At 39.3% G+C, this 26,499-nt stretch overlaps 1 protein-coding gene across 8 annotated transcripts in view; it reads right to left on the bottom strand.

The window, feature by feature from the left end:
- The window catches only part of RNF144A (ring finger protein 144A), a 67,587-nt gene that overhangs the window by 19,163 nt on the left and 21,925 nt on the right, over positions 1 to 26,499 (bottom strand). For 3 of the 8 annotated variants that reach the window (XM_032682769.1, XM_032682768.1, XM_032682766.1), the window contains one exon: positions 9,179 to 9,324. In XM_032682769.1, coding sequence (XP_032538660.1) covers positions 9,179 to 9,313 — 135 coding nt within the window. In that variant the 5' untranslated portion in view covers positions 9,314 to 9,324. Of the gene's footprint in view, positions 1 to 9,178; positions 9,325 to 10,383; positions 10,530 to 11,535; positions 11,659 to 19,048; positions 19,169 to 24,700; positions 24,800 to 25,899; positions 26,013 to 26,499 lie in introns of those variants that run through there. The other 5 variants (XM_032682764.1, XM_032682762.1, XM_032682767.1 and 2 more) reach the window with 5 other exon arrangements.

Here is a 26,499-nt window from a genome sequence, read left to right as displayed (position 1 = left end):
TTCATAGAAAAAGAAAACTACTTTCTGACAGATTTCCGTGGAAGAAAACCTGTGAGAGAAAAGGTAGATTTCTTGGAGAGCTTTTAAGCTTTTTTCAATCTTACTACATGGCCTCTTTGTGTTAAGTACTTACAATCCTGTCTCAAATCTATTGTTGTTTAATAACAGGCTCAACTTGGAATCACTCCTGTGTTGCTGCTCCAGTGTGCACAATTCTCTACATCAGATCTCCAATCTAGCTTTTTAATATCACCCTAATCCTACTTAGTTGACAAGTGATTTATGAGAAAATATCTACACACACAATCAGAGATCTGTTTGAAGCATATGCATGACTGTGGGAGTGATTTTTTCCTCTATTAGATAATCTGTCAACTATACTGACCAAACCCACAAGCACAAGCTCTATCCAACTCCACAAACCACCTAGACCAGAGACAGATGTACACTAGAGATGTTTAATATTTGCAGTAATACTTTGAACTTAAAGAATTTCCATTTCTATAGACGTCTTCTCACAGACAATACTCTACCATCAAAGAAATCTTCACTATTAAAATTCCAATTTTTATTAACCCTGCAGCTGATTCATCATCCTTAAGAATAAATCACAGGAAGAAACAGTCACTTATCTTGACATGCAGTACTTCAAATCTACCAATCTGAAAGCAGTAACAGAGAACAGTCTAACATGTTTATTCTTTATATCCTTTGTTTTGTTACAGAGACAAAAGTTCTGCTACACAAGCACACCAAACCCTGACTCCCAGAAGAGCACCTGCAAGGTGATCCAGAGCTCTGCAACAGGAAAATATTTAGTGCCCTGTGCTGCGAACAAGAATGTACACACCAAGAGACCTTGGCCAGGACCAGATATAGGTAACATCACAGCTAATAAATGCTTTACCCCAAGAGGCAAACAATTTGAAAAACCTCTGTTTGACAGCCTTCTTGCCTCTGCCTGCCCAATACTTGGACTTTTTTTTAAAAGACACCTTTTTGTTCAAAATTGCCAAGGGTAAATGCCTCTTTCTCCCATCATGCTGTCAATTTTTAAAGACTGCACCAGCTGTTCTGTAGCTCTGTTACAGACTATATTGTTAGTCTAAATGCAATCACATCATCTTGCCTGTGGATGATGGCCAAACAGGATGATGGCTGGGAAAGATAAACAACCTATGTGCTTCCATGTCTGAGGACAAACCATCTGAACATCCTTTCCTGAGCTGTAAAAATTTTCTTGTTCAGAAATCCCTGTGCTCCCATCCATGGTGCAATCTCAGGATGGGAATTGGCCAGCATCCTGGCAGGAGCAGGGACTCAGTCACTGTATATGTCACTGTGGGTTAGTGCAACAATGGCTGATGATTCATCCCGTGGGCAGCAGAGCAATTTTGTTGCTTTGGTTCTATCTCTGTCCAAAGGCTTTGAGAGTACACTCAAATATCACAGCAGTCCCTGGTACACACTGCTTAACTGATGCAAACAATAACTCAGACAAAATATTTATAATAGAGATGAGGGGCATCACCCTTCTTGACTGAATCCAGCCTCCAACCCCTCCGTGTAAGACTAACTGCCAGTATGAGCACAGGGAAGTGGCAGCATCAGGCTATGGAGTCAACAAATGATGAAAGGAAGGTGAGAAGAAACATATGTTTCAAGAATGCAGCAAGAAGAGCCCTGATAACTACTTCAGCTCAAGAAATATTAGGATATGGCAAACATCCTGTGAGACACAGCAATCAATGGCTGCACAAATCACAAGCAGGACCAAGCATCCAGAAACAAATGCACTGGAAAACAAGTGCCTTTTCCCAGTTGAATATCTTAAAGGGAAGGTAGACTTACAGCAGCCTAACCTTTGAAGTAGTGGGGCTGTTTTTTATATACATATTTATTTATGACTGTGTACTGTAAAATATACAGAAGACGAACAATTTTTCTTCAGAGAAATCAATCATAGTAGACAGTAGAAAATGACCAAGTGAGACAAGGATAATATCTTTTAATTTGTGCATATCTTCATCTTACAATAGGTAGTTCAAGTGGATGTATGTGTAAACTTCTTTCATGTTGGATTTTTACCCCTCCATTTCCCTGCATAAGCTGCTTGTTCTCACCTATTCAGGACTGAAATTCATAAAAACACACAGAGTAAACTTTACAAAAATAAACTTGTTTTCAAAACGCAAACATATGTTGGATGAAACTTAAATATTCAGGAGGCAAAACCACCAACAAATAATTAAGTCTTTACTTATGTTTGAGAAAAGTTTATTCTATTTCAGAACAAAATTAATAGTTCTAATGGGAGGACAATACACCTGCAGCAAACAAAGGACCTTCCTTTTTCACATGCAAAACACTGCAAACAAAAGTGAACTAATTTCCCCAACACGCTTATGAAGGACAGATAATGTTAATCTTACTTAGTAATGTAACATAGGAGAGGAAAGCTGAAGGCTCTGGATCAAGTTTAGTTTTCACTCAGGGTTCTGCAGTTCACAAATGCACATTACTCTGTAAACAGGTAAGTTTATTATTCAAGCAGGAAGTTCTGTCATCATAGCACCTAAAGACAAGTCAGAACTCAGCCAGCCACGTGAATTGCTATGCAAACACATAATGACCTCTAACCATGAAGCCTCTACTGCCACATCATGCGTCAAGATTAGTATCAGTTCTCTGCTAAGGTTGGGGTAAGTGAGAAAAAGCAGCAAGCTGTAACCTTTGCCAGCAGCTAGTAGGAAATAGGGAAACATTACAGCTACTAAGGAGGACTCAGAATTCTGTAAAACCTCACAAGCCATTAGGTTTTCCCCCCTCCTGTTTCCAAGCATGTAGGCCATCTCCTTTGGTAGAGGCAAGGCCTGGTCCCACTACAGTGCTGCCCTGCTGAGGCAGGTTTCCCTTGGCAAGCAGACACAAACCATCCAGGATCAGGAAGGCAGCCAAGCCCACCTGTTCCCATCCACACTGCTCTGTTTGCCTTGCCCCAGGGGAAAGAGAAGCTGAATCTGCCTCATTTGGAGTGAGGGATAACACTAACTAAATCATGCCTTTTCCTGTCATTTAACTCAGAGAAGCTCTATGTGCTTCCAGTCAAGCATAACAAGAAGAAGAAAAAAAAAAAAAAAAAAAGGGATTCCTGATGCCGGTTATAGGCAGGATAATATTTGCTTTGCTGATCTTCAGTCTACGAGGAGGCTCAAAGAGGGGAATGATTAGAATTAAGCAGATATGTATGAACAGTCACGATTAGGCAAATTCAGTATTCCTGTTTAAAAAGGACTAGTGAAAGCAGGAGTTTGTCACTATCCTGCTGCCATGCTACTTGAGATAGAATACATCAAACCACGGGACACCTAAAGGTCCAAGTAAGATTGACCATTTGCCTCAAGGGCTTAAGGTAGAGTCTAAGGAGTAAGAATCCAAGTATGAGTATCTACTAAGCAGTGCTAGTTTCAAACACCACAAAGTTGATCCACATGTGCACATCTGGTCAACAAGAAAACACAAACAAGCAGCAGAAGGTAGGTCTTAACATTAGTTTTGTTATTTTCTTTCTGATTGTAGGCCCTCTCACACATCTGAACAACAGTTTCTCCTTCCATCAGTAAAAAGGTGAACTGCAAATGAGCAATCAAAATAAACTTTTCCATTAAAGACAAGTTTTCTGTTAGGCTTCATATTTCTTCTAGATGTTTTCTTGCCTGGACTACCTACTTGACTGATTTTCTTTTTAAATTTGAGAAAAGTAAGCAATGAATCCTCCAGAACCAGAATGATCAGCACTGCATAATACCTTGAAGGGAATTGAGCAATCTAATGTGAGGTCAAAAGGAGTTTAGCATGTCTTGAGTAATAGTGCCATCACGGTACTTGCAACACACTGACAGATCTACGTGTATGCTTCTATATATATAAATTATATAGTATTTATATACACAGATGTACATGTAAATCTGAATTGGAACACAGTCAAGCAACTAACTGCTTAAACGCAAGAATATCAACTAGAACAAAAACCTGTTGTAACTTTAGCCCAAATACAATTGGTAACACATCAAGGAAACATCCTATCCTTTAAGACACATGAGGATTTCATCATAGATTACAAAATAATTAGAATTTCAGACATTAAGTCGACTAAAATTGCTCCCTCCTTATCTCCTGCTAACCCTTCAAAAAAGAAAAGGCTAAGTAATTAGTGAAAAAATTTAGTGCAGTAACTAATAAAAAATAGAAAAAAGCAGTGTTCTCTGCTTTACTCTCCTTCTATAAGTGTTATGAGGAAAGTTTTCTGAAGAAAACATGTACAATCAATTGCTTCTGCTGGGGCAAGCAACTGTTAAGCAACTATCTTAAAATTTAAGTTACTAGCTATGTACTGTGTGCTATTTAATAAAAAGTAAGCTATTTAAGTGTTTTGGTCCAGAATTAGATGAGCACACTTAAGATTAGTCCTGTTGTTGACATGATTCCAGAAGAGAGATAGTAGTCTGCCTCTCGATAATACTCAGAAAAACTAAAAGCCATCAGCAGATCGCTTGTTTTCTTTCTACTCTCTAGACTTTTGTTCCTCTGGTACCTTGAGCAATCCAACAAGGATTTGCTTGAGGTGCCAGAGCAAATACATTCTTGTAACATTCCTAATGGATGAGATACACAAAACTTGAGGGCTCACAGCACTGTGTGCACATTAACGATCATAATGATAAAAGCCATAATGGAGTATGAAATGGAGTAATTTGTACTAAATAGTCACAATCGCAAAGTAATACTATGGGAAATTGCAGTGCCTATGCCTTATCAGCAGAGGAGTGGCAGTCTGTTCTATTCAATCCATGCACAGCTCTGCCAGAAAGCAAAAGGAAACAATGTCCCCATTCTATTTTTCTGAATAGCAAAGTTGTGCTACTGTATAAGTGTCAGGAAGAGACAACTCTTCATGGGATCTTTACTACAGCATTTCTATGATTAGAAAGAGTATTATAATATACAAATATTATAGGATTAAGAGACCTGTACATTGATACAAATTCTGCCTACATACCACTAGTACTTAATTTCAAAGATTTTTTGTAATACATACTGATGCTATCTCAGCTTGCTGTGATTTAGACAGAAAGGCTAGAGCTGGTGACAAAAGCTCCAGCAAAAGTACCTCTCACACCTGTAACAGACATTCCTTTTTCTCTTTTGCTCATATCCCTGGAGAAGCCATCAGTTATCTCTGTTCATTTACATAAAAGCAAGCAGCCAGAAAAAAAAATTATATATTGGTCAATCAAAACCAAAATAGATGTGGTCGATGTACTGTACATAGACTCCATGCAAAATTTTGAATCAAAAGGCTTGTTTTTTTTTTCTGTCAGTTTTAAACAATGTTAGTTTGGCTATTTACAAAGCATAGTTCATACTAAAGACTGCAATGTCCTTGGTGTTTCTGGAAATTGTCACTAGAGGAACAGGAGAGGAGGAATCTGTGAACAGCTCTCACACTTTTCCTTAACAATTGCCAACAATCTTGCCTGATTTAGGGGAGTATTTTCTTCAGCAATTTATTTACCTTTGGGACAGCCTGCAGGTTGAGATGAAGGTCTTGGATTTCAGATGAAAGTTGGAACTGTAACAGGTTTACAGTTATTGCCTCTTGCATTTATTTGACTGATTCTTAATTCTTCCTTCACCATCACCAACGAAAGCAAAAGTAATATTTCCTTTTAATTTACAGCAGCACTTTAGGATAAATAATTTTTTCAGGGCGCTCAAACATCACTGTAGTGAAGCAAGTGGCAAACGAGGCAGACAAACTACACCAGTTTCCTTAAACAGGACAAGGCTGAATGAACTATTTAAACAGCCAAATACAAGTGAGTTGGTGATTCCACCCAAATAGAGTTCAAAATAAAAAGCCCGTGTCACAACAGCCAGGTTACTTATGTCAGCTGCTAAGTACAGATTACTGGCAAAGGTTACATATTTAATGTCTCTAACTGGTTGTATCTTTCAAATGAGCAGTAAGAGCCAGCTACTATACTCTGTCAAGAAACAGATCAGTGACAGTAGCAAACATCAGAAGGAACCACGTGAAGATGAAAAGGTGTATCTGGTAACCCAGGTTTTCTGCTACCATTGAAATGCTACTGAAAACTGAAATTTAAGTATTTTCCACACCCAAGCAAGAGAGAGAAACAGAATACTCAGCTGTAAGTACTAGAACAGCGGAGAACAGATTTCATGAAGCCTATAATTCTACATACTTTTGCATGTTTAAGCAAACACTCCTTTCAAACTGGAATTGTCTGTTCTATTGACTGTTCTTTTTTCCATCAGGGAAAAAATCTATTATTAAAAGACAGTATTTTCATGAAGAAAAATAAAATTAAAAAGTAACTAAAATCCTTGATCTTGAACATTAAGAACACACACTCAAAAACTTTGTTGAAAAGGACTTTCAGATTTAACAAAAAAGAAAAAGTCACTCAATCCCATTTCTGAATCTGTAACATCATGTCAAAACTCTTGGGAAATTAAAGCCTGAGCATCATGTACCCCAGAAATTATATTCTTACTCATAATACTCCAACTCTTCCTCTGTTGAATCATTGTTACAAAGTTTTTGGTGTACCTGCACCCACTGTAAAATTTAAGGATCTAAAATTTTAATTTCAAATCATTATAAGGTAAGAAAAATTAGTACTAGTTTTCATCCTCTATTCATAAACCATCAATATCCATTAACTGTGATGATGATGATCTTTGTCACATACTACACTTATGTTTGCCAGTGTTTTGTACTTAACTGACAATATGCTTGTTATTCCAGGCAAGCATTTGTACAATACAGTAATGGAAACCTGTTATGTGACTAACTATGATACAGTGAAATTAAAGTCTATAATACATTAAATACTTTCGTAGTTACAAGTGTGTGGCAATACTGGGTACTGCTGAAAGGCATTTTGAAGAATAATGCAATCATCAGGCACAGTCAATATGGGTTCACAAAGGGTAAGTCTGTTTTAACTAATTTGATAACCTTCTATGACAAGGTCAGCTGCCTAGTGAATGAAGGAAAGGCAGTGGACATATTTTTTCTGGATTTTAGTAAGGCTTTTGATACTGTCCTTCACAGTAGCCTTCTGCACAAGATGTCCAGCCATGAGATGAACAGGTATACACATGGTGCTCTGGGTGAAGAATTGGGCTCCAAGGGTTGTAGTGAATGGGGCTACCTCTGTCTGGCAACCAGTCACCAGCACTTTCTCTGAGCTCAATTCTAGTGTCAGTTCTGTTCAATATGTTTATCCACTGTTTGGATGCAGGAGCTGAATGCACCATTAGCCAGACTGATGGTGATACAAAACCAGGAAGTGCTGTTGATTCTCTTGAGGGACAAGATACCTTGCAAAGGGATCTAGAGAAACTGGAGCAATGGGCTATGATTAATGATATGAAATTTAAAAAGTTGAAGTGTCAGATTCTCCACCTCATATTGAGTAACACCAGACACAAGTATAAATTCAGAGAGGAGTGCCTGGAGAACAGTTCTGCAGAAAGGGATCTGGAGGTGCTGTGGGACAACAGGTTCCATACAAGTCAGTGAGCCCTGGCAGCCAGGAGGGTAAACCCCATTCCAGGGTGCATTAAACAGCCTCACTAGCTGGTCAAAAGAGGTGATTGTTCTCCTGTATTCAGCATTGGTGCAGCCTGGAGTGCTGTGTGCAGTTCTGGGCCCCATAATTTAAGGAGAATGTGAAGGAACCTGAATGCATCCAGAGAAGGACAAAAAAGTTGATGAAAGGGCTGGAAGGCACATTCATGTGAGGAGCAGGTGAGAACCTTAGGTTTATCTTGTTTGGAGAGGATGGGGCTGAGGGGGTGAACTCATTGCTCTCTAAAGCTTCCTGAGGAGGGGAAGTAGAGAGGGAGGTACTGACCTCTTCTCCCTAGTATCCAGTGAGAGGACATGCAGGAATGGTTCAAAGCTGCACCAGGGAAGGTTCAGACTGGACATTAGGAAGCACTTCTTTACAAAGAAGGTGACCAAACACTGGAACAGGTTTCACAAACAGGTTTGGGGTAGCAGCCTTCTGTTGGTGTTTAAGACACGTTTGGATAACACCTTTCACACTGTGCTTTAACTTTTGATGAGCCCTAAAGTGATCAGGTAGTAGGACTGATGAACATTGCAGAACAATCCTTTCCAACTGAAAGATTCTATCCTCTTCTAAAGTTAAAAAAAAAAAAATCCAAAATCCAGCCAACCAAAATCCAGCCAACCAAAATCCAGCCAACCAAAATCCAGCCAACCAAAATCCAGCCAACCAAAATCCAGCCAACCAAAATCCAGCCAACCAAAATCCAGCCAACCAAAATCCAGCCAACCAAAATCCAGCCAACCAAAATCCAGCCAACCAAAATCCAGCCAACCAAAATCCAGCCAACCAAAATCCAGCCAACCAAAATCCAGCCAACCAAAATCCAGCCAACCAAAATCCAGCCAACCAAAATCCAGCCAACCAAAATCCAGCCAACCAAAATCCAGCCAACCAAAATCCAGCCAACCAAAATCCAGCCAACCAAAATCCAGCCAACCAAAATCCAGCCAACCAAAATCCAGCCAACCAAAATCCAGCCAACCAAAATCCAGCCAACCAAAATCCAGCCAACCAAAATCCAGCCAACCAAAATCCAGCCAACCAAAATCCAGCCAACCAAAATCCAGCCAACCAAAATCCAGCCAACCAAAATCCAGCCAACCAAAATCCAGCCAACCAAAATCCAGCCAACCAAAATCCAGCCAACCAAAATCCAGCCAACCAAAATCCAGCCAACCAAAATCCAGCCAACCAAAATCCAGCCAACCAAAATCCAGCCAACCAAAATCCAGCCAACCAAAATCCAGCCAACCAAAATCCAATCCACTGAGATGAAAAGAGAAGCATGAATAACCTTGCTAAGGAGGTAACTATACAGTATGTTCAATGCCAAGTAAAAAAAATTTTTTGAACAGGAAAACAAAAGTTTACCCACTAGCATTTGTGTCAAGTACACAGAAACAGTATTTATTTCCACTGCAACATCAATACTTCAGTGTGAAACCCACACAGCAGAAACATAAAAGTTATGTTTTGGTTTTTATGCCTAATATAGAACACAAACTCACCAGGGTACAGAAGATGCATTGGCATTGTGCTATTGTTGTCATCTGCTCCACAGGATATTCACCAAGGCAGAGTTTGCAGGACACTAATGGGTCAAGCACCAAGTCCCAGGTAGGCCTGTATCTTGCTGTAGTCATTGCAGAGCAGTCTGAAAAACAGCACAAAAAGGAAAGATACTCCATTATTTCCTTAAATTAATACTCTACATCTCTGCCATTGGAAATCACATTGTCAGCTGCTGCCTGTTGGGTTTGTTTTTTTCTAATGACTTTGCTGTAAACAGCAATAGCTAACTTCTTGCTGCACTTGTAGTAGGCTATACATCCCCTGTCTGATGGAACTTCATGTAGAAACCAGAAAGCAAAAAACCCACACTGACAAAATACAAGAGTAAGCAGTAAATACCTTTTGGTCACAGGCTTTTGTCAAACATTACACATGCAAAAATCTTATTTCCAATTCCTGTCATTTTCACCACTGGTTAAAAGTTTTCTCTCACCAGCATCAAAATTTACTTATGACATTCCTTAACCTCAGCTACCCCGGCAAGATTCAAAAGGTCTTTCATAAGCCAGGCATTTATTATGTCCCTTTTCCAGCGTGATGATATTGCAACTCACAGAGCCAGATATTTTCATTCCCAAGAGCATGACAAATCAATCAGTTTGCTGTTAATTTTAGAAAGAACTATAAATATTTTGAGTACACTACGAGTTTTATTCTGCATTTTTCTTCCAACACTTTCAATACGCTGAGACTACAACTTTGTCATTGCAACAACCAGTTGGGGCAGATAAGAGCACAAAGTGAGCTAAAAGAAGGGGTTATAATACCTATATATCACTCTAAAGACAGCAATAGGACAGGACCATGCAGAGCATCTTTATCCTAGGCTTCAGAGCCCTGATGGAGAGTTGACAACTGACTAACCAGAAAGAAAATAATCTCACACACAAACAAATGTATTCTCAAAAAGTGTAAAGCTAATTTACAAGTTTTACAGGAAGAAAAACAAAATAAAAACCTACGCAGCTCCCCCAAACATCTAGGGTAATTTACACAGTACATCAAATATTAACAACATATTTACTAGTAATATTTTGTCACTGTGACTTTGACCTTCCAAGTGTAAAAAATTCACATCCCAAGCTGCTGAGGGGCTCACATTATCTCACCTCTGTCCTTCAATAATTAGGTGGTTCCTTACCTTCTCCACACCAGCAGTTATGCCACTCCAATCATGCTTACAGTTTTTTTTCAATTCTGGTTTTCTTTTTTCCCCTGCCTTCATCAGCCCTTGTAGAAACTGCTTATATCTAAGTCACATCTGCGAACTTCGCAAGACCTCCAGAACTGTAAAAAATTACTTTAATGCTTACTAGACTAGATTTAGGTAGATGTTCAAGCAAAATGTGCTTTTTGTCCCTGAAGAAATCACATGCAGACTTCACAAACACTTCTTTTAAGTCCAAGGCTTTGATATTTAATCATGGGCATGACTCCACCAAGGTCTCTAAAATTTCTGAAATGAAGATTTTGTCAGCCCCTCCATTCAGTCTAACTCATTAGAAGATGCTTTTTATAAGGTACATAAAGGACACTAAAAAACTTTTTTCTAGTGCAGCCATCAGGAAGAAGGGGAGATAAGAAACATTAAGCAACCCCATTTCCAGGGTCGCTCTGGATCATTTCCTCTGAAAGTCCCCACAAACTCCACACTCTTTCAAAGGAAACAGATGAAAGAGTCACACAGAACAACACATGAATGATGGCTCCACATCACAAAATACAACTTGTGCTGTGCACTGTGTTCTGAGACCCTAACATCAAGGTCTGATACAGTGATATTAATGAAACCCCAAGACTTTTAAGGTTATTAGGCTGCTTCTTTACTGTCAATCACCACTACTTCTTCATTTAACACAAATTACCATCAAAACACATTTTCTTTTTCCAAGCTTTGGTTTAGCTGACATTTACAGACAGTTTCATAAGGTATTTGAGAAGAAGTGACCAAACACACCTGAACTGTCTGCTATTGTTTGGAGTGTCCTTTGCTTGTCCTGATCAGTTTTATTGCATATCTGATACTTATGGTAGCAAGTGGATGAAACTAGCAAATGAACAATCAAGAGGGATAGATTTAAGTTAAGGATGCACTTGTATACATCAGGCAGACCAAAATCCTAGCGAATTTTATGGTGAAGATGTAAAATCCGGTACAACGCAAACTAAGGCTTACCAAATATACGATACAACCCAATTCAGACAAAAAAAAAGAAATTTAAATATATATTCCATGTGGGTCAATAAGCGAAGATAAAGGGGAAAATATCAACATTTCAGCCCCAATGCTTACCGTTGTTCCCTAGGACATTCAGAGGCTTATTGGTATCCCTGTGGTAATTCTTCTTGCAGCACAACTATATCACAGTAACACCTCACTGGGAAATATTTCTCCTCTTCATCTGCCGCAAAGTAAGAATTCATCTGAATCAAAGCGAAATGTCTTTCAAGCTGGTTCCCAACAGGCCAGCAGAAACTGGCTGCCCTGTACAGCTGGCACGTAATTCATGCTGAATTCAGCCATCGTGATAACCAAGCAAAACCTGAATTCAGCTTCAAATGGCAGCAGACCTAATTCTCCTCACCCCTCCTTGCCAAACATCTTTTAATAATGAAATCTTGCATTTATGATGGGACAGGATCAAGAAATTTGCCACCTGGCCTTGAAAAATATATACAAAAAACCTCCACATCCCCGTGGATCATCTCTGCTGGGTATCTCTTTAAAGGTAGAGAGAATAAAACCTTCCCAAGCACAGACTAGATCTTGTTTCATGATCATCTGGCATACTGCTGCAAGTAAATAATAAGCTTCTGTGTTTACATCATGATGCTTAAAAAAGCTTTTTTACAAAAAAAAAACAAAACCCAAAAAACAAAACACAACAACAACCCAGCACAAAACCAAACAACAAACTCACAAGAGAAAAGCAGAGAAACAAACAGCTTCTGTCATAAACAGATTAAGACTCCCACTGTTCCACAGTTGTGGCATCTTATGGCTTCAGATTGCGTTCTCATGCATTCTAGTGATGAGCAATATTTCAGGGACAATGCTACGTAATTGCAAGAAAAAAGACAAGATAACTAAAAGAAGTTCTAAAGAAACAAGATATTGAAAAACGCCTTGGTTTGTCATTGTACTCAAGGTCACCAGTTACACCAACAGCCAGTAGAAAATTTTGCCTCTTCATTTGGCTACCTGCTATGAGGCCTCAAGAAATACAGCTAGCGAAGGTACAGAACTACAGACCAATATATCTATCTGAATAGACCTTAGCACACTAAATATTTAGCTCATTGGAGATTTAGTGTTGCTTACCAAACTCAGTCCAAACACCAATACCGAAAATGGACACAACAAATCAGACTTAGAGACACAGAAAACCAGAAGGGAAGTTGGTTGTCAGTTCAGAGACTCCAAACTCCACTGCAATCAAGGTCAGTCTCATTTTCGTATTTTTGCTGACTGTGGTCCATATCTGATAATATTGAATTTGTAAAAAATATGGTCACACAGCACATAATTTTCTAGAACAGCATCCCAAAGCAAGCTGAAAGCAAGAAGCATAAGAAACAGCTTTACTAAGAGTTTGTTCAGACAGTCTTGTCATAAATAATCAACAACCTGACTAATAACTGTTCAATTCTGCAATCATGTGCATGCCCACACTAAAAGGAAACCACTGCATAAAGAGATAGAAGTGACTGAAGTCCTGTTGCTGTAAAAACATGTCAATACATTTAAAATGTGATTGTTAGGCATTCCAGGAAATGGGTATGGAGGGAAAAGGAATCTTTCATTTTTTTCACTTCTGCAGAACAATTAATGAATTAAGTGAACACAAATTGTATTTCTGAACAGTAATCCCTCAGTTTTTGGTCCACCTACACAGACTACATTTTCCAGTGAGAAACAGCTGACTTGACCTCTAGTAAGTCAAGAATAGAACAATTCTTTCTTTCCAGACCTCAAAAAGTTGCAGAAAACAGTGAAACAGAAATACTGTGAAAGCTTCTGTGAAAGCAGGAAATAATGTAATTTTTTTCCATAAAAGTCATTGAAGAAGTCATAAAACAGGATGATTTTTCTTACTGCTTGCTAATCAAGTATTTTATGGCATTATACAATCAAGCTGCATTTGCATCGCAAACGCTTCAGATACATGACCACCACTGAGAAAAGTGTGACTACAAAATAGGGTTGAATAACAGTCATATGAGCACACTAACTGGTGGGTCTTTTTCACCAAGCAAGACTCAAAATAGAGATTTCACCAGAATCTAAATTTCAGCTTTAAATCAAGGATGGGTTTAATTTCTAAATTAAGAGCTTCAGTCTCCTCTCCTACCAGACACATGTAATCAGGTACACTTAAGTCATCTGCCTTAAGGAGTTATCTTAATCTGAATTTACTGACACAATGAAAAGCAGCTCTTTTAGAAGTCAAGGGAAGGGATTTAAACAGGATTTAAAATTTGTTCTCATTCCTCTCATCCCTCTGTCAAAATAACTCTATTGAAAGTCATACAGGCTACTAAATGAAATCAAACACATCTGCTATAGTACAGTTTTAGTATTGTGTATATATATTTATAGATATAAGTATATATGTAATTCAGACTACATTTCCCCCTACATGAAGTGAAACACATCTGTCACATTGTATTTATGTAATATATGAAGTATGTTTATATACTATTTATACCATTTTTAGAAATACATAAAAATATTAAAAAAAAAAAATTTTTTTACTTACGGGGAAAACCCCACACATTTCTCAAGTGGAGTCATCTGCAGAAAGGCTACTACATTGCACTGTGGGACTGGTACTGCCTGCCACATCTATTAAGAGAATATTTTGGACTCTGACCTAAACAATTCTGAGCCTTCCTATGCAGCCACAGCTGCAGCTCACTGCACACAATTCAACAGCTTTCTGCCATACCCCCAAGGCAGCAGGGACCTGTTTACATGATCAAGGTTGGCAGCTAAGGGTGTTCAGCAGTCTTGCAGCTTGCATTATTTGTCACCCCTCTGTCAGAGTTTGAACTTGATGCCCTTTTTCTTTGTTCCGAGGCTCTTAAAAAGATCCTCAGGAAGACTATGCGAAAGGAGCCTACATAATATGATTGACCACTTAGCAACTATTTTTTTTGTTGTCCACAGTTTTTATTATGCAACTATACCACAGATAAGGTCATTTAAAAGTCACTTTATAAAACAGATTGATTAATAAATCCACCCACTAGGTAGATTTTACAGTAACACAAATTGGCAGGCAAATTGATACCTCTTATTTATCAATCAGTTAGTTACCGGCATCTATCTAAATGAACTGTCTCCAGTTCTTCATCCTCACAGAACTGCTTGGGAAGTAAAGCAAAATCATTCTTTGATATCAGGCAAACTAACACATGGAAGTTTGGATTTACATGGATATTCAGAGACTTCTAACTTCAGAGTTTTGATGCCTGCCTTCTTAGGTTCTTAAATTCTGTCAAATGCCTACCTAACTCTAAAGGTCCACTCACAAATCTGATCTAAAATCAACTACATTATCTACAGCTTAAGTTCAGCAGGTAGATATCATCCTCTGAATTGACAACCCCAACACATAAAGCCATGTTCTGTCTTCCAGCAGTATAACAGGCTGCTGTTTTCAGGCATAACTCACTTCAACACATAAGAAACTTCATCTTGTGCAGAATACTGCAGAAAGTCATGTCAACACATTGTCTATTCTGAACTCTCCAGACCTGGCCTTTAAGTCCTTACACAGATTAACCATCAATTCCATCCTCACTATGTTTTATCTTCAAGCTATTCCAGTGCCCAAGCCCAGAAGGGATAAAAGATCACGTATAGGCTTAGAGCACTGTCAGCAACTTCAGTCTCTTGGACAACATAGCTCATGGGAAACAGGCTCTTATCCTGAGTTGAAACAATTACTCCAGTGTGGCAATGGATTTGCCATATGTAGGATGGAAGAAGTCCTGTCAGAGATGGACTAGTGAAGAAAAAGAAAACAGCTCAAATGTTATAGAAACAGAAGTTTTTAAGGTGGTTTAAACAGGTTTTAAAATGGCTCTTGCTTTTCTGCAGAGTCATTGCTCCCTTTTCCCGACACCCCCTGTGAGGGACTTGTCTCCCACACAGGAGTGTCCTGGGAAGGTGTCCTGAGGTGTTTCTTATTGGTCCTTGTTAACCCCTTCCTATTGGTTGTTGACTTTTTACCTGATTGTTTTTTTCTATGTGACCCTGAACTTGTGATTGGTCCCCTTTTGATCCTCCTGAAAGCCTTATAAACCCCTACCCCACAATAAACTTCCTCTTTTGTCCGTCCCTCCCTGGTGGTCTGTGTGAGCTCCTTACAGGGTCATCAGGCCACATGGCGGGGGCAGGGGGGAAGAGCATTCACCTTCCAGGTAATAGGTTCTCCCCCTCCCACTAATCCACTGTACTCCAGGGACTTCAGTCCACTCACGAACAGCCACTGTGTTTCTTTGTTTCACCTTCCTAACTGATATATATATAAGATATGGTTATATGAGTAACATATATAGAGAACATAAAAATATATACATGTATAAAGATTACATTGAAACATTCCAACGTGGAGGGGAAAAAAAAGAGAAAGAACATCTAGTTTTTCACTAATGAAAGGTATTTGAACAATACCATTACAAGTACAAAACTGTACTGCTTCGGGGACTGTCCTAGTTAGAACAGCTGGGACCAGTTCATGAGTGGATGGGTGTAACCCAAAACTGTGTACTCTATAGCCTTCCATGCCATTTCCCAGAAACTGTTGTCAATAGACTATTTGCACCCTCTGCCCATAGAGCCTGACTCCTCAGGCTATAAACTGGGTGTTAAGAGGTCTGTGAGATAGGAGGGTGCCCCCTGTCCTCACACCTATTGTGGAACTCCCCGCCCTGAGGGAGGTACTGGGCATTCCTGCCTGAACTGGAGAATATATAATCTTGGAGTCCTGAAATTTTTTTAACCACTTGTGGGATCCAGAGGAAGACTGCAGACCACCACCCTCAACCGGACTGCACCAGCACTCTCACCAACAGGTTTTCCTCTCTCCTTTTACTTTGGACTCAGGGGGCCCAACAAACACCACTCTGTTCATGCCCCAGGGTGCTGGGTTATACATTTGGGTTTTGTGGGTTAAAGCCAGTTGTTTGTCTGTGTAATCATACTTATTGTATTATTTTATTAAATTGTTATTCTGACTTATAGTCTCTCTTTTGGGTTGAGTTCATTTTCCCCTGCTGGTTTACCTTTAAACCAGTACAGGGATAAGTCATTGTTAGGGAAAGTTAAAAAAATAAATAACCAACAATTTCTTTGCTAAATACCTGGCTAAAAACTTCTCGTTTCTTTTTCAGAGAAATTAGAGCATCATATAAAGCAAAAAACCCCAAACCTTAGACGACACAGCTTGATTACTGATCATGAAAGGTTTTAAATATTAGAAATTAGTGGTCAGTTTCCAGATCTATGGATGTATATGACAATACTGCCTATTAAATTCACGGGTGGGTAAAGAGAAAAAGATACTATGGAGACAAAGGCAGAAAATGACAGATTTTTAAAACTCCAAAAGAAATGCCATAAACTCATCATCTGTCCACGCAGAAGTGCCTCAGAGAGCTAGATCCCTGCACATATTCCAAAAAATACAGCTGCTGAATAATGTGACAGAGCCAAAGACTTTCCTGACCTTGCATTTTCCTGTGTTTGTCACCAGCTCTGGTGCCACTGTGGCTTCTTGAAGCATTGCCAAACAGCAGCAACCTGAAATAAACTGGGTGAGGCTGTTATTCAAACCCTGTAGGCAGGGCTGAAAACATTTCAAAGAGAAAATAAAAAATCACTTCACTCCATCTGAAAAACTGTAGATGGGAAAGGCAAATGGTCAGGCAGAAGGGAAAGAACTGGAAGATTCAAAGATGTGGAAAAAAAGAAATTTAATGAAAAGAAAAAAAGCAGTAAGAAGGCAGACAATAGAGAACAGGAAAGACAGGAGAGAAATGAGGAGAAAATAGAAAAAAAACAGATCATCTTCCTGGCTGCTCTCAGAAGTAGCATATTTTGTTGTACAGAGTAAAATAACAACTGAAGTGGAATTCCACTGCACTATGCCCCAAAATATGGCATGAATAAAAAGACAAAAGTGTGGAAATACTAAGGAACACTGCCCAGAATTCATGTGTCTAATCAATGTTTGCTATCCAAGAGATTACAAAAGCAGCAGAGCACCTCAGGGAAAAGCTGAGAAATCTTTGCACCCTTCCATTTCCCAGCACTGGAGTCCCAGGCCCTCAGCACACCTCAGAGCACTCTCAGCAGCCAGAGACACAAGACCTTATGATAATTTGAAACAGCTAGGTCAAGAGGATACACATTTTAAAAGCATCTTCATAAAACTCCATCCCCATCATACAGGAGGAAAAGCCTGGATGCTGTAGCACTGGTGTATCAACTGGATTTGAAACTGCCACGAGTGCAATACATTTTGGTCTAGAGAGAATGAGCCTGCCCATCTCACTTGCTTTTAAGAGTCATGAACCTACTAAAATTCTCATTAAAAATTCCCATAATTTTTTTTTTTACTTTACTGCAGTGAACCACTGCCTTTGAATACTGGGGCCAATACCAAGGCACCATCTATGTATTATTGTGGCAACCACTAAACCCATACAAAAGTGTGGAAGGTCATAGGTTAAATCATTAACAGTCAACATGTTTAAGCTCTGAGTATTTTAGAGACAGGAAGATCAACTGCACACAGAAGAGATCTGAAAGCGAGGCAAGATGAAACCAACCTAAAAGAGACTGATTGTAAAGCCAATTGTAACCAAAGTATGCAACTGAACTGCAAAAACCCCCGAACACTATCTGTCAGAAGTCAGTCGAGATTGTATAATGTTATAGCGCATGAAGGCCACAGTAATAAGGGCACAGACAATTCCACTGCTCTCTAGGGTAACATTTTATTTTATTGTTTTCCAGAAATTCCTAAGGTATCCAGTCAAAAACAACGGCTTTGCTATGCCTTTCCTCCCACCCCTTGTATTTCCCCATGTTTTTTTCTCTTCCCCAACTCTTTTCCCCTCCACCCCTTTCCTTGTTTCCTCCTATTCTTTCCCTCCTCTCTGCTTACAAGAACCGATGAATTAGTACACTCTGGGCTGTCTCCAGAACAGCAGTAAATCAGTAAGGAGCAGTTTCAAACTTTAACATACCACAAGCTTTTTCCTTCTTCATAGTTGACTCAGAAAAGTATGTTCACACAAAGTCCAACTAACACCAAGCTTGAGCTCTGTGAGAGTTTTCTTCATCCGGGGGAAAGAGAAAAAAGTCGCAGAAGCTTAGATCTAGAAACCACATTTAAAGCTATGCAAAGTTACTGAGAAACTGCAAATATGAGCAAGGGGAGTGGAGCCCCAGTTCTGACTGAGACACTTGGCCCACCAGTCAAAAGGAAATCAAAACTGTCCCTTTACTTTCAACTACGAAATAATGTATGCTTAGGACATGCTGTACTTCCACTGTGTTTTACAAGTCTCAGATGAGGAACAGAGTACACAGGACTGAAAAACCCACCACAAACCCACTCGGGGTCTGTCACTTGCATACCAACAGTGGAGCTCAGGTTTGAACAACAGCTCTCATGTTAGTTTTAAGACAACACGTATGCAAGTACCATCCCTTCATACGCTACACCAGAAATCCAAATGTTTGTAGCTGAAAACAGCATTCAGAGTGGGGTGCATTCTGGTTAACTTACACATAAGCCCCTTGTTCCTGTGACTCAGTAACAACCAAATTATTCCAAGCAGATATTTGTAAGAGACAACATCTTTCACAGCTCTCAGTGTGGACAAGTTCCCAGTCTCATGTCCCAGATCTACTCTGCAGAGATGAGAGTAAAGGTTTCCCTTGTTCTGAAGGGTTATCTTCCACAAACAATATTAAGAGGAAGTAGAACCAGAAGAGCACATATCAATAGGACAAGAAAGAATATATTGCCAAGATGCAAGAAAAGAGAAAGACTCTTCACAGAAAAATAACTTCATAGAGGTGTTTTGTGCAGTCATTATGGTCATATGGAAAGTTACTTTTACTTTTTTCAAAGCCATGTCTAAAAACAGCAGCTCTAGCTAGAAGTTGGACAGCTTGTCTGCAGAGGCAACAGCCTCTATTATACCATTTTCCCCTGTGAATTAGATGTCATGGTATACACAGTCATTTGCCATGCTGGTGTGATGCACCAGACTAAGCATAAGGAAAAAATTAAGATGGGATTTAGATTACCCAAGATAGTTATCCTATGGTTGGTGCCTAAAGAAGCAGATTTTAAGATAATTGCCCACACTACTTATTCAGTGAGAGGAAGGAAAGCGATTTCAAATGCCTTCAGGGGAAGACTGTATGTCTAATACCAGGCACCTCAGCCAAAGGAAAAACACCTGAAAAGAAAAAGAAAAAAACACCAAAACAAACAAACAAACAAAACAACCCAAACCCAACAACAAAACCCTACCACATCTTTCTGTCAGAATTGTCTCCTGATAATAAAAGAAGAAAATATTTGAGAAGTCCTGTATCTCTCAAAAACTAATCAACTATTCATATAATCTGATGCTTTACATGATAAAAATTACACCTATCAGCTAGGACATTTTACAACAAACCTCTGGCCCAACAAATTTGATAACTCTGTATACAAATATCTCTTTCTACACTGTTCAAATCCCATTGATTATCCCCCTGCATTCTCCTAAAAGTTTTGTTTTGTCTTTATCTCCTTTCCTATACAAAATACTGTTGCTCTAATTTCCTCCTGCTTGAAGCAGTCTGCCCTCTTCCCTTCATCTGTATGACAATCCAGTTCTTCACTCTCAGCTCTACTGCACAGTATCCAAGGGAGTGCAGCCTAAATCAGCCAAACAAAGAGTTGAGGGTGTCCTACTAGGCAACTGGCTTGAAACAAGTTTTCCCTTTCTCTCTGGGAGAGAAGCAGTTTGCCTTTAAGCATAATATTACAAAATTTTGTTATATTTTGGTCTATGTTAATACTTCAGTCATGCTAGCTTGGTGAATGAAGTGGTGTTTGTTTCCAAGATTCTTCTCGCACATCCCAAATTACATGTTTCAACTATATTTCTCCATGTGCTGGTGTGACAGCCAGCACATGCCTGTGCAAGGACAGGTCACTCACATGGGTTAGGAAACTTAAAAGTCAGATTCTTATTATAGAACAACACTTTAATTTGGGGCAGATGCTTAATTTGGTCTGGTTTCTTTCTCTTAGAATGTGATGATCTAGTCAAGTCATTTAGCACTTGTCTTGCAAGACCTTCAACAAACACAATCAAGAGAAAGTAAGAACGTCAGTGTGAACCACTAAGACAGCATGCACCAAAAAATGACAGTCTGGTGATCAGAATATCATCTGAATTCTAAAAAACCCTACTGATAACCTCTTCTGCCTCAAACTGACTGTGTAACTGAGCAGCTCACACAGCTTAGTCATGCCTCAGTCAGACACATCAGTTGGTACCTACCACAACACATAGGCTGAGCAGTGGATGGATGGATGAGCGGTGCATTAGCTGCCTAAGTAATGTTCTCCTTCACTTCTCCTCTGCAGAGAATCAGCACTTACAGTAATTTCAGAGGTGTAAAGTATTACATCAAGCCCCAGCTCTAATCCTTCACAGTAACATTACTGTTGCATAGCAGTGTTTCCTGTTTCATTGTTGTTTTTCCCCTCCCTCCCCACATTTCACAACATTAGCAATACAACAGATATATAACACTTGTTTACTGCAGAAAGCAGCAGCATTCTAGCACCCTATCTGCACATGGCAGAGACTGCCTAATGCCTCTGCAACCACACAGGCATAGATACCAAAACCAAAGGTTGAAGCACTAAGGGCATGTAGAGACATCTGAAAGCATCACAGAGAAGAAATGAAAGAGCACAGGATCACCACAGTGGAAACACTCCCTTCAGGGTTCCCCTTGTCTAGGTAACAAGTACAATAAGTTACAGGCCTTTGATTCTGGGAACACATGCAGAGGAATGCTATTGGGATTTTCCCTGTACCACTCTGTATGCTTGAACACAGCTCAAAAATCAATAGGTATTGGTCTTTGGTTTATTACTTCTAGTTTCCATTTAGTTTTCTCCTTTAACTCACTGATTAATTGTACTAAATTAAGATGCTTTTGGATGTGTGAACTATAGTTTTTCTTTCCTCATTTCTAACAAAATCTTAAGAACAAACTACAGTGGCAAAGGGCTTTCCCTGCCAATTAATCCATTTAATAAGGATAAGAGGCAACAGGCAGAAACCAATGCACAGGAAGTTCCACCTGAATGAGGTGGAACTTCTTTACTGTGCAGTGACCACACACATGAATAGGCTGCCCAGAGAGGTTGTGGAATCTCCCTCACTGGCAATATTCAAGAATGTCAGGACACAATCCTTGGCAATGTGCTCTAGGATGACCCTGCTTGAGTAGGGAGCTTGGACCACATGACACCCTGTGGTCTCTTCCAACGTTGACCATTCTGTGATTCTATGATTAAGACCTTCTGGACTTTTAATCTTTTATTATTATAGAAGAGACTTGGCTTTTGAGTTACCCAAGAAGAAGAGATGTCAAAAATTGTTACAGGAATATACCAACTCTATAGAATAAGCTATCAAGAAGTCATTTAAATAAAGTTTTTCCAACATATCAGCAAAATAGATTTGAATTGCAAGAAAAATAAATTAAAAAGCATGTTGCCTTACATGTCGTTGTATTGTTATAAAGAGAAAACTGAAGGTACTTAGTCAGTCCATTACACCTTCTACATACCCATATAGTTCATCCTGCTAAAGAGGGAAAACCTCAGGTACCAATTAAGCAATGCATAAATACCCAGTGTGATCAGAGTACTTAGCTTTGCTGTAGATTCAGTACACAGTAAAAAGCGACAGTCTACTCAAGATAGGAATTCCCTGCTAACATTTTGCATTGTCTCTCAGCACTCCTAGACCCTATTAACTCCCTTCCCAAATTAACAGAGACATGGCAACAGGTTGTCAGTCCTGGAGTTTTGGATATATCCCATGCTGCACGCTTGTCAGAGCAGTTTTGGTTTGTATCTCTGTTCAAACTGCCTGCATCCTGCTCTATCTGTAACTCCTACCTGCTTGTGAATGGGGGCAGGAAGGATGCTGAAACACAGCCCTTGCTATGCATCTTGTGGGTCACAGTGCTGACCTGCTTACTATCAGAGAGCACACTGGGCACAGGGATAGAAAACACATACCTACTCTTCAGTTTCCCAGCAGAGAGACCTGGCTTGATGCATAAAGCAAGAGAAATTTGCATAGACTTATTCTGGCAAGGTAAAAAACATTTTTGAGGCAGCTTAAGCTTGTGGTCATCATTCTAGGGGTTTATAAAGAAAAGGATTAAAAACAAAACAGTCAAACAAAGAGCTTTTTTTAGTGAGTCTCTGTGGTTTTTAAAGGAAGTTAATGGAATCATAATTTAGTTGTTTTATTTCCTAAAGAAGGAAACAAATAAAGCACTGATACTTACATATAAAGCATTGACACAAAAAAGCCTCTTCATAAAATAAGCTCCTTCCAGAGGTCCAAGTGATCAGTCCATTACCTAAAAGGTGACTAAAGTTTGTCCTACAAAAACAAGACTCAGGAGAAGACTAAGTTCTTTGAAGACATGCTTCTCCCTTTGCAAAACATCTACGTCAAGCCTTTCACCTTGGACATGAGTTATGTCTGAAAAAACCTTTTCAGGAGCTTCACAGATACTCATATGGGTGCTCTACACAGTCCCAACCAGTTTATTAACACAAATCAACTGAAAATTCCTCTGAGGGAAAAAGATTTTAATTTTTATGTTTGCACAGTGTACACTGCAGTGGACCAGAGGTTACAGAAATTAACATCAATACAAACAAGTTATAAGACAATTCAACTAATGATCATAGCCTTGGTACTAAATTCTCTGCCTCAGAAAACAGCTGAGCAGCTGAATGTAGGGGTCAACCATTTTATCCAGACTCCTGAAACACTCTGAGCAGTTTTGACTCCTGTAGCTTCCACCCTTTTGTACACAGCCTAAAGCAATCATGTTAAATAAAGAAAAAAAAAGCCTTTTTACTCAAAAAAGTTACAATTAAAAAGGCTGAATTAAAAATGGTAGGCAGAGATATTCTATGCTTTCCAGAGGTCAAGTGTTGAACATTTTAGATAGTAGGAAACTCTCCAAGTTCAACTCACACTTTCCCAAACCAAACAAGATATAAACCACAGAAGCCTGCCCTCTTTTCCAGCTTCTGGGAAGATCACAGATGAGGTCGTTCATTATGGTCCCAGCCAAGTAACACAGTACACACACACCACCCACCTCTTGAAACATACCCCTCTATTTAAAGGGAATCCACTGTACTAAAAAATAAATCTTTTTTTTTTTTTTTGGGGGGGGGTAAGTTCTGTAATTGTTACTTTTTCCTATTTACTTTAATGGTCACCACAGTGTTTTATGTTAAGGACACTGTGAAAAAGCAGCCACAGAGGTCTAACCCACCAGTTTAAAATAGATATTTGGAAAGGAATTGCTGCAGGGGCTCTAAACCAAACAGCATGGATTACAACCCACTGTTTAAAATTAGGTTTTGTGGTTTGTTTTTAGATATTCCTAGTAACAAACTCAATCTGATTGCCCTTTCTTGGTTTATTTTATTGCACCTAACAATCTGGGAGGCCAAAATTAGAAATTTCAAATATGGCTATTAATTTTCCTAAATATAGTCTACTACATGAGTAAGCTGTGTCACAGGTCTGAAGGTTTTGTTGGGGTTTGAGGTTCTTTTGGTCCAAGGACAATAAATGCTTGACTAGGAGTTAAGAGCTGTACATGCTTTTAGGATTAAGTAGTTTGTCAATAATAAAATTACACAGAAAAAAAAGAAATCCAGAAGGAAGGAACTGAACCTGGAACATATTTGAATTCCTATTCCATATTTAATGACAAGAATCCACCACCAAAGAAGTGCTTAACCATCAAAGCTATCCCACATCTCTTTTCTGAAATCCTTGGTTAACCTACATTGTCTACCAATAGACTATTTCGTCCTAGTTAATTGGCAAAGGCAGTTCTTTAGTTTCTTTCCAGCAGGAAATCAATTAAATAAGATTCAAGAGAGTAAAGTAGTGCTACGTTAAAAAAAAAACAAAACAAGAAGGAAGAGCACAGTAGTTGGCTGCTGCTTCTCCAAAAGAGTTGGAACAAGCCATTTGTTCAAAAACTGGAGACACAAAGCAGTCCATCTCCTTTACAGTGGTCAGCAAAGATGGGAGCAAGAACATCACAGCTTAAACGAAGGTGCTTGGTGGGCTTCAGAACTCACTTAGGTGGGAAAGGCTAGAGCAGAGCAGTGTAGGAAGACTCCACAATGCAACAGAATATGGGAAATTCAGGGTTTCTTTCATCCACATCAAACTCTGTCCTAGATAGAGAACAGGGAGTTTTTAGCATCAGACATACTGCACCAGCTGTAAATCACATTTTGCCACAAACTTTAAACCTCTGATGTCACACAGTTGAGTTAATGGGGAGTTTGGGAATATGACTGACAACACCACTAGGTCAGTAACTACCTGCACATTCATAGTCTTTCCATACTTGAAAAAAAAAACCAACAAAAAAACCCAAACCCTACTAATCAAGGCCTACAGGAGATTGTGAAAATGAGGACATGCAGACCAGGAAACACCTAAATACTAGATTTAAAAACAACGCACAAGCTTTCTACGTGGGGTTTCTGTAATTGTTAGAAATTAATAAAAGTAATCAACCATTTGTAAAAATGGTTAATAAAGATAAAAAAGTATAAAAATAATGAAAGCAATACAGAAAGGAGCCAATTATGGACATAAAAATGGCTCTAGAGGAAGAATTCAGGCTGCTGGGCAGAGACCTCTTCTCCCGGGTGCTGGACAGCAATACAGGCTCTTGCACTTGGGTACAACACTTCAATACTGAGTGACAAACTGAGCTTAACTTCCAGCATAGATTTCAGTCACCTGAGCCTGTCTGAGGAGCATGCACCAATACCTGCTAGTGACCTGAAATAACCAGGAGGTCTGGACTGCTGCAATGCCAGGAGTGGTCAGAGACTTAGCAGATGGAAAAAGCAGGCAAAGTGGCATGTACTGCATAAAGCAATATAATTATCCAGTTTACAGACTGTTTGTACTCTCTCCTGCCTTTTCTACTAATACTCAAAATGAAATGTTTTCTTCTGTGCAGATTAGTTGTTTTTGGTTAAAATAAAGTGTGGTTGAAAAGTGGCTGTTGTGCTTGGAACAGCAAGCAGTGAGGTTTGAGAGGGCTCCGAGTTCCTGGAGAAGTTCTTTCCGTAGTCCCTGAGAAAACTACTTTGCTTATGCAGCTCAGCTTATGCCTGTGACAGAGCAGCCACCAACCTGCTTTCTCCCCAGGCCTGGGCTCAAGGCTTTACAGAAATGGGAACAAGCACCCCAAGATATGACAAAGACATTAAAAGGAGAGCTGATTAATACAACAAGTTGTAAATAAGCCTTTTACCACAATGGAAAAGGAAAAAGATGAAGTGGACAGTTCCTTTCTGAGATGCAGAGCTCTTCAGTAGCTTCATTCCTACTGGCAGTTCTTATTCTGAAGTGTTGTTTCAAGCCAACCTGCAAATTTTATAGGAAAGTGAAACTGGATTGAGACATGCAAAAAGCAAGCCAGAAGAAAAAAGGAAGAACTTAATTTCTAACTACTGGGGATAGGGGGAATATTGCTGAGATGACAGCAAACATGGAGAGAGCTATCAGTTCCTGTTGGGATCAATACACTAACAGGAGAACAAAAAACTGCAGTGGGGCTTCTAATGTTCTCTAAACAATGTCTGAATCCAGAGTCAGAAAGATTTCTCAGTTACCGCTATAATGAATTTGTGTACATTGCATTCAAAAGAAGCAGAAAAAGTGGAAGACAGCTTGTGAAAGCTCAGGAACTTTGTTATGCAGCAACAAGACCCTTTTGCACAAGACAGATGATTGCTTAAAGGACTAGTATGCAGTGGTTGCCTAATTTTATGAAGGTCATAATACACAACAGCAGACAACTGCCTTGACTTGTGTCTCTTTCCCTACTTCCATACATTGCCAGTACATTCCA

This window comes from Chiroxiphia lanceolata, chromosome 3, assembly GCF_009829145.1.
Source record: "Chiroxiphia lanceolata isolate bChiLan1 chromosome 3, bChiLan1.pri, whole genome shotgun sequence".
NCBI classification, from domain to species: Eukaryota; Metazoa; Chordata; class Aves; order Passeriformes; family Pipridae; genus Chiroxiphia; species Chiroxiphia lanceolata.
The sequence above is the reverse complement of the archived record's forward strand: the minus strand, read 5'-3'. Positions and strand labels throughout refer to the sequence as shown.